The 9,731-nt window shown below is 41.5% G+C and overlaps 1 protein-coding gene across 1 annotated transcript in view; it reads left to right on the top strand.

Annotated features, from left to right (window-relative positions):
- Window positions 1-4,386: 4,386 nt before the first annotated feature.
- col9a1c (collagen, type IX, alpha 1c) overlaps window positions 4,387-9,731 on the top strand; it is a 35,725-nt gene continuing 30,380 nt past the window's right edge. The window contains exons 1-2 of the mRNA XM_080515765.1: window positions 4,387-4,524; window positions 9,430-9,515. Coding sequence (XP_080371891.1) covers window positions 4,496-4,524; window positions 9,430-9,515 — 115 coding nt within the window. The 5' untranslated portion in view covers window positions 4,387-4,495. The remainder of the gene's footprint in view (window positions 4,525-9,429; window positions 9,516-9,731) is intronic.

The following is a 9,731-nucleotide window of genomic DNA, read 5'->3' as shown; positions in this document are numbered from 1 at the left end:
CTACCAAATTTCCGCTCAATCGGACAATGTTTGCGCGCATGCTAATGGACAAGCTAGGCCGTAAGCTAGCCGGTCTTCTTGACCACAACACTAAATAACAATAAACTATACAACTTGAGTATTCAAATGAGGATTACCGTAGGGCACAGTAGATTTTGTTTAAACAATAACGATCCGCTGAAACCGATATCGATTCCGTGTCCGTTGGCTTGTGTTGACTGTGGAACGTCTGGATGAAGCACAGGATGATTGTGAAACCCGGGAGTTGGACGTGTTGATGGAAGACGTTTTCTAATTTAAAAGAAATGTGACAAAATGAGAGCTGACCTCGAACCAAAACTGTGGGGGAAAGAAGAGCAACAGAGATTCAGTAAAATTAGTAAAACATAAATTACATAGCAAAATGTTCCAGCCAGGTGGTTGCCAAATCCCTTGTTGTTTCTTTGGAAATACCTTGTGAAGGTGAGACTCTGACTCTCTAACTGCCTTATAAAACTTGAATCTTAAACTTTAAATCTCACTTTTAAGAAGTTCCTATTAACTGCTGCTGGCATTTAATACCTGTTTTTTAATATTCCCTCGAGCCACTCCGATAATTTCATTATAAATGCAAATTTGTTTGTGATTACTTTCTTGTTAAAGCCCTTTGTAAAACTCTGTTTTCAGAAGTTAGTCTATGAATACCGTTGTATAAACGCTCTTTGAGACTCCTGATGCAGTTACAATTATGTTCTGTTACCAACGTTGCCTGAAGAAGATTGGAGTGCTTTTGCCACAAAAATTACAAAATGCAATTTAATGCTTCTGGTCAAAAACAAACCTGCAACATGTCGCTTTGTAGCCCCATTGCCGTGGCTCTTTGAAGCTTTCCTAGAATCCTATGTAATATATGCTGAGTTAAGGTCGCAAAGAAAGAGAAATTCTACAGCCAACTTAAAAAGGTTAAATAGCTTGATGCAGTGAAACGAGAAAAAATGACTAAAAACACTTGAAAACAAAGCAAAAATATCCAAAATGCTTGAAATTAGGAGTCACAATGGCTAACACAACTAAATCACCACTATACATTTTTGTTTGAAAAATGTCTTGCATTTACAGCAACATTTTGAAAATAACGTCCAAGGATACGGCAGAAATGCTGAAAACGGTGTAGTTGTCATGTCTGGCCACTTGGGGGTGCTGTTGTTTGTTTTTGTAATGGAACCACACACACATTCGCACAAAACTCTATGATTATAAACAATGGTGGCTGTTGTTATCCATCGACTGCCGCATGTGCAGAAGAACAACTCTTCTGCACATGCGCAGAAGAGTTGCGTTTTTTCCCCGTTTTGACGGTAACAGAATCTGAGTATTCTTTGTGTATTTTTTTAAAGAGTTGTGTTTTCAGTTTCAACAAAAAATGTCCCATTCCATGTTGCATAAGCGGGGCCTAAAACAACAGAAATCACTGAAATCGTCCAAACAGAAACAAAAAACAAACCAAACAGCTAATTTAACTAAAACAACAACAAAAATAAAATGCTAAAATGGCTTGACGAGTTATACATAATATACAAAAAAGATAGAATTTCTCTTAAACGTATCAAAAAGTTTTAAAATAGCTAAATCACAATAAAAACAATTACTTGAAAGTCTACAATTACTAAAAAGGCTTTCCTCACATTGTGAGCAAAGAGTTAAAACCACCAAAATAACCAAAAAAAGTCCCTACAAAAGGTAAAATAAAAGTTAAAACAGCTTTAACTGTAATGAAATGGTTCTTAATAGTGGTTTTTAGTAATGAAACAGTATTGATTGCCACTATTATATTGTTATGAGTAACAGTTTTAGGAACTTTTTCATCCTTATTTTAAAATGTGTTTTGTAGCTCCAGACATTTTTTTTCTTTTAGAAAAAGTGGAATGAGCATGTGTTTTCTCATAAAGCTGGCAGACATGTCTCCTGAAGCGCCTCTTGTTACTGAGCCTCTGCAGACTCAGTTGTGTCGTCGCCTTGCCTGCAGGGCGGCGGCCGACGGGAGCCCAGGTCACAAGTCTGCCTGGTCATGCGCTAGACCTCGTGGATGATTAATCACAAGCTGTTTTCTCTCTCCCTCCCCTGCGCTGCCGCCGCCGCCGCCGCCGCTCACTGAAAAGCAGGAGCTCTCAATTATCCGGACACATGATCCTCCCACGGTATCGTGTTCTCCATACAGCTCCGACAGGCCAACAATCAATTCATGCAACATGATACAGCAGCCATGAGTTTATCCTTGACCTTTATGTTGTTGGTTGTAGTAAGCTGCAGAGTATCAGCTGTCTATGAGAGTATTGATCACCTATATAATATCATACACGAGGACAGGCCCCTGCCAGGATCAATAAGAGTGAACACAAATGAAATACAAAAGGAAAACAGCCTCTCATACAAACATATATTGTGGTTGTGACACAAATTATACCACTGAAATAAGTCCTTTCTTTCTTGTCTCTGCTTTTATTTGATTTAATTTAAGCCTTACATGCTCTCCAGATCACGTTTGGCCACAGTTAAAAATATCTTCACACATCAATTTAAAACATGAATTTCCAGTTTGACTTTAAAAATTGAAAAATTATTTGATGATTGATTACATTTTTTTTTAATAGACTTTATAACACTTGTTTCTGAATAATCTTTTAACACAAAATAACACTTTGTAAGAGGAAACTTGAAAGTTCAATGCCAAATTTTTTTCGATTTAAGAAATAATTGCTCAACAGCAACAGGCACAAAAATGACCTCTACAAAATAGAGCCAGTATTTTCTTGAATTTGTCCTTTTTTCGTGTATTTTTTGCTAACTTGAGAGGTGAGATATTTATATTTAGAGAATCTTTACTGCTATCAAATGTCAAAGTTGGCCCATTCTGAACCAAACAGGATGTAAGAGAGAAAAACTGCATTCTGAAAATAATATAAAGACAACGCATCAGCTAAGAATTATTATAAGGTTTTCAAAATACCACTTGGTTTGAAGTTTCCTGTAAAATCTTTTGCAATCATGGCTTGCTATCAGGCTGTGGTTCAGGAGCCTGTTAGGAGAGACAGGAAGTGCTGGATGCTTCGCAGGTTCTGATGTTATCAATAGTAGATTTAGGCCCTGATTACATGATAACGAAAACCGTTTTCCGTTTTGTTACAGAAAAGCTTTATGTTTACATGGCAACATTTATAAAAACAGTGTAGTAATGTCATATGGCCACTAGGGGCTGTTGTTTGTTTTAATAATACTACCACTACATCGTTTTCAGCGTTTGTGCCGTTTCTGTGTGAACGGTCAAAACGTCATGTGAACATGAAGCTTTTCAGAAACGAAAATGCAAAAGTGTTGCATTTTTCACTGGAAACGTTATCCTATAAACAGGATCGGCTGTTGCCATGGAGACGGTCCCTGCTCAGTGTTTCACATAGTGACCTAGCTAGTTAGCATCGACATGAGATAACGACTAATATGCTAGCGATGCAAATTCATTTCCGCAAACAAATGTGGCGTTGGTGAAGGTCTGTTCTGTTTTCAATTAAACAGAAGGTATTCTCTCATATTTGCATTTTACACAACCTCCCACCGTCTCTGGATTTCTTTGGACGGCGAAATGGCTTCGCATTTCCTTCACAGCGGCTGTGGCACAATCCTGCTTTGCAAACACAAAAAGTGACATTCGCTTCAGAGAGACTTGTGCTACCCGGGCAAAGTGGCTGCCGTCACTTCAAAGCAGCTCTGCTGGAGTCGACTTTTTTTTTTTTTCTGGGGAGGATCTGAGGAAAGTGGTACCTGGGAAATGTCAGCACATCTGTGCGAGCCAGAGAGAGTCAGAGCCGCGAGGAGCGACACTCCCGGCCCAAACGTTGCCCGGATCGAGCCCTGAAATCTCCCAAAGCAGCACATCAAACAGCCAGAGATCATTTACATAACGTGCAGGATACATAACCGGCGTGTCTGCCCAGGGCCCTTCCAGGTAATGACACGCTGTTCTCCTTGTCAACACGGTGGGCTAACAGGCATTTTGCAGGGATCCTGATGAGCCCACGTGATTACGAAATCCACATTTCATCACTGGCTGCATGCTTCTTCCCTATCCTGACGATAATTATGAGGAGAATTACACACAGCCGCCACATGTCATTAGGAGGCACCGTAAAAGAAAAAGAAGAAGAAGCAGGCGGAGGTGTGCACGCCGAGGTCTATGGGCTTCTTGCATCTTTTTAAGTGTCGGCAATAAAAATCTGGTGGCCTCCTCCCCCAGAGGAAGCCCTGGCCAATGGGAAGCCATTGGACAAACTTTTTATGTGTTTCCCCGGGAAATGCCTGAGCGTCCCCTCAGCGCTGCTCCTCAGTCGGTCCTCAAACATGCGCAGGTAGGGACTGACTTCAGGGAGGGAAATCTGACGTCCGCGGCTCCTTCTGCTCCTGAACCTCGCCTCGCCGCCTCGCCGCCTCGCTGCTGCCTCCCGCCTCAGGAAGGGAGCCAAACATGGCCTTCACCAGCTCTGGTTCCAAGAGGTAAATGTGTCGCCTTGGGTTTAATTCATCTCAAGCCCTTTTCCTATCTTGTTTTTCTTTCACCTGACCTATTTTTAACCCTCATTTAGAGAAACATTTACTCTTCCCTTGGTTCATGTGAGCACTAACATCCATCTGAGCATAGATTAAACAAGCTGGTCATTAAATGTGACCCACTCTTGCACACGCAGCCTGTAAATCTCCTCTCAATCTCCACAAACTGAAGCCTCTTAAGCTTCCATCCTTCACTGTTTCCATTCAGACTTCATATCTTGACCCCGCCGTCGTTAGCTTCGGGTCTTCGTCCGCACGTTTCCCGCGCCGGGATCGCGTGCGGACCGCGTGTGGTCAATCAATGTGACCGCACCATACGGCCAATTGCTCCGTGATCAACGGCAAGTTGATCCCATTCAGGGTGTAATTAAGACAGATGGGCGAGCAGGAAGTGGTGCCAGGAGTTGTTGGCCAGCCTGCAGCATTGTGGGAGCGCTGAGGTGACATCACAACATGGGTGGCAGCGAACGAGGGGGAAGTCCCATCAAATGTTGATGGATGTCGGGAATCAAAGACCATGGCATGTCATTACCTAATTCATATCTCTGATTTATAACACCGAAGGAGTATATGGGGGATTTTTTCTTTTTTTTTAACCTTCTCATCTTGAGTTCACAGTCTTTCCCTTTTGAACTCTGCCAGGTTAAATGCAGCAACGCAACCACAGACCACATATTCTCACCGAAGGCACATTTTACACATATTACAGTAAATGTAATAATGGTTTATGTTTCATGTTAGTAATAACACAGCACTTGCTTCTGACGCTATCCATCAGAACTGCTGTCAGTCTTCAAGGACCTTCCATGCTATTATTTATAGCCACAACGTCTGAAAGCTGAGAAGAAAAGACCTTTTTTGTTGCCTTTAAGACTAGATATTACCTGGACCGAACCATATGAAGCAAGTTATTGATTTTTTTTCCCTTTCCCCTTACCCACTCTTTTCATCACAGTGGTTGTGGATCTATAGAAACAGGCTAAATATAGTCAGACACCCAATACCAGCGTATTGACTGCTTAGGTTAGAAGACCTTCAAACAAAACAAAAGAGAGAGAAAACTCAATCAGAGCTGCCTGCCTCGAACCGTCTTTCCAAGAGTCAGATGATGACATTGATGCCTCGTCCACGTCACTGCAGGCGTCCGTTTTAAAACAACTGGATCAAAATGAGGAGGGAATGAGAGTTGAGATGTTCAAATGCATCCACTCTGCAACGGATGGACGTCCGCGAGCCCACAGACAGATACGGTCGCCTGTTGTGCAGAGTCATTCGGTCACTGTATATTTTAAGAAGATCAAATTGGTAATGAATCCTAGAGTGGATTCAAACCAACCAGTGTCTGTCGCCCCAATGTAAAACACCTTGTTGAACCTAAGTCATTCAGTTTTTATTAAACTGACAGCATTTGTGTTGCGTCTGTTGCCTGGCCGGCTGACATTGTCCAGTTGCTCAACAGAACTGAGATAATGTGAACTGTGATCCGAGCTCAAGGCAGAACTAGAACAAACTCTGACTTCATTTTAGTGTAACTGACAGACTTTGATTGGATTATTTCATCAGACATTTAAAATGAATGTTTTCACTTCATACCAACAAGTTGAAGATGCGTTCGGTGGCTGCACACAGTCAAATCAATGACAGAACAGTGAAAATACTCACAAAAGGTTACAGCTCATTATTTTTTTTCATTTGGTTTTAGTGTAAAGAAGAAGTACTTGTAATGTTGACAAAGATGTCCTTTGATGCAATGGAACACAAGCAGATATCAAGCTCTTACTGTGGCATCGCCAGCAAATTAGCTGTTTACTTGTTGGTCTGAATGGAAATCGAGTGTCAAGTTTGAGGATTTACCAAACTGAAAATTGTCTCAACAAATCATTTCTTGAGGGCGGGGTCAAGGCCTCTCTGGACAAACTTCTGCCGTTGATTCATTTGCATATCTGCTCATCTGATGAGGTGATCAATATAGGGCAGCTCCTTTTACCAGCAATCAGTCTTCTCTCTCTCTTTTACATTGTGTTGGACACTATTGCCATATCCCTCAGTCTTGAGAAGTGATGACTTTTTCCAGTTACTTGAGAACGGAAAATAACCAGTGACCATTATTGTTCCCATTATGAATTCAATGAATCGATGAGTTTATTAAAATTGAACAGCCAGCATCTCTTCATATGCCAGTTTGAGGCAGAGATCTACTGTTGGTCAATTGGTAAATACATTTTTTCTTTTTTCTTTTGGTACAAACAGGGGAAAATGGCACTTTTTCAAAACCCTGCCACTCCCTCGCCATGAAAACAGAGGAAACTGCAACAATTTGAAGATGCTGTTACTGCGCATGCATGAGCAACTGCACAATAACAAACATGGCAGCCTCCAGAGTGTCGTGACTCCCAGACAATATTCTCCTGGGACTTGGTTGGTTTAATAGTCCTCACTCATCTGAAAAACAATCCAACTTGGTCATGAGTCCATATGAATGTCTGTGTTATAATTATTGTTAATATTTATAGAGTGTTGTTCTCTGGCCGATCACTCAATGCTTTTTAATGAGCATCTTGTTTGGTATCATGACAAAATAGGAGCTCGGACTCAATTAATCGAACTATTTCAAATAGATCTCTGCTGAGTCTCTAACAAAAAGCCTGATTATCTGAAATTACCATGCAGTCCTATTTGTGAAAGCTTCCCTTGCATCACATTTCATTACTGTCAGAGTGTTTGGAGTCCGAGTCAGAGATGAACTGGAGGCTGAGAGCAGACAGCCAATCCCAGCGGGCCTCTGAAGATGCTCTTTTAACGTGAAGGGCATAACTTTAGAGACGGGCTCCTCCTCTTAACAGACCTTGCTGACTCAGCCATTAGTCATTCCTCCAGCAGTACACACACACACACACACACACACACTGCTCACAGTTGTCACACTGGAGATAGGTTGTGGCCTCAGTAACGCCTCCCCCTGCCTCACCCGTCTGTCTGATTGAAGAGCTACAACCCCCGTCTTTGGAAAATAGTCCGGACCGTCGCTGTCGGCCCTACACGATGGAAATGCTGTGTAGGGCTCTCACAACTCCGATCACGCACATACATGCACACACACACAGGAAGTTGTGGCAACACATGTGAACACGGTGTCAAAATGGAGTCGCACTCAAAAACTGCGGCGAAAGACCGTTATATTCAATGAGGCGCTGGAGGAATACAACCTCCGCTGTCACAGTTTAGTGTGTGGATGTGAAACGCTCGAATGCTTTGTGTGGAGCAACAACCTTCCAGAAAATGACTCATCCAACTATCAGATGATTCATTTTGTACGGAGCTTTCCCAGTCTGCAGTCACCTTCCCCACACACGTTACTTAACCATCCTCGTTTCTACATTGGCCCGTTTAGGAACCAGGGGTGTCAGAATCCTTTTAGTTGAAGGGCTTCATACGGCCCAATTTCACCTGGAGTGGATTGGACCGGTGAAATAGTTGGATAATCACCTTTATATTTAAACTCTAAAGATTTGATTTGTTGTGGCATCGAGTATATACATTATGAAAAATATCTATATTTTCACGAAATCAGACAATTATGACCAAAAGTTGCTACGACCTCAAAATACAACCACTTTTAATGATACTTTCTGGGGCATAATACAATGAAATGTAAAAACAAACCCAAAAACTTCCTATACATGTTGTTTTTTTGAATGTTTTTACAAACTCACTCTGACAACATGGCTTTGAGGCTCATTTTCAATCTGATATCTCAACTTAAACCATTTGCTTGTAGGTTTGGTTGGATTAGAGCCCCTTGAGGACCAGTTTCAGCCCACAGGACTTATGTTTGACACCATTGTTATAGATGACAGTGAAACAGGGAGCTTGCAGATTATTTCCTAACAAATAATGACAGTTAAAGACATTGAAAGCCTTTAACTTCTGGAAACTGGCTGATGTTATAGAGATCCAAAGGAATTATGATTTCACATGCTGATACAAAGGTTAACATGACCTTGATTGGCTTGTTCTAAACCAGGAGCAAGAAATGTTTAAAATTAGTGACGACAGATTCACATGTGTAAAAAGCTTGACCACCTTGCATTAATCACTAGATGCACCAACAGGCCATTTAGAAAGCTTTAAAGCTTAAAGTATTGCAGCCATTTTTAAACCAACCGCGCTACAGTGAGGGACAACTGTACACATTTTTAAATCAGAAAATAACCTGATATTACTGTAAATGACTGTATTCATAGATTCATTTACAAACCATTTGTCTTGAGGCAATAAAACAAATCTAATAAATAGCTGCTTTAGTAGTCATAGAAAACAGTCTAGAGCTCGGAAACAAACGTTTTAATTACTATTGCTGTTGTAATTTTTTATATTTTAAAAAGGAAAAATGTCTGGACGAACAAGTTGCATCCATCAAAAAAATGCATAAAATATTTTCGGGTGATGCTGTAACAGCATTCTGTTGCTGTACAGTGACATCTCGTGGTCACAGATAGTATAGATCTTGAAATATTGATATATAGGTAGCTTCTTAATGTATATATTCAATCACCAGCAATACAAATCCAGTCAAGTGCAGTAAAATGTTCATATCTGATTCAAAGGCTTGACTCTTTGAGAATTTTTTTTTGTTTTTTTTGTTTTTAATACACTTGATGCAGTATGTTGTTTCCTGGAAGCGACAGTGTCAACTCTTTCTTGCCTTTCAATCATCGAGGAAGAGCCCAAGGTCGCCTGCTAAGTGTAAAATGTCATCCCCGCTGTGCTGTATTGATTTGGACAAAGAAACTTGTGGAGGAGAATGAGACGCATGGCGGGATACTGACTTTCTCCAACATTCTCCAACAGAAAGCCACCCAGCTGTGCGGCGATGTCAGCCTGCCCCCCCGCCTGTGTGGCTCTGCTGTTCGCCCTCCTCGCCCCGGCGCTCGGACGTAAGTCAAGACACAATCAGAGGGCCGCACATTGCACCGCCACGCCGCGCCACATCACCCTCTCCATGGATGTTTGTCTTGTAAACACAAAGAGGGTTAATGTCGGCTGACTGCTGCTGGGTCGTTCCCTTTATTAAACCAGGAGGACAGAAATAGCAGGCGCGCCGTCGTGGGATTAAATCAGATTAAACTGCCCCTCAGGGATAATCACAACAA

The sequence above is a fragment of the Blennius ocellaris genome (genome assembly GCF_963422515.1).
Source record: "Blennius ocellaris genome assembly, chromosome: 20".
NCBI lineage: Eukaryota > Metazoa > Chordata > Actinopteri > Blenniiformes > Blenniidae > Blennius > Blennius ocellaris.
Note: the sequence above shows the minus strand (reverse complement) of the source record. Positions and strands in the feature narration are given on the sequence as shown.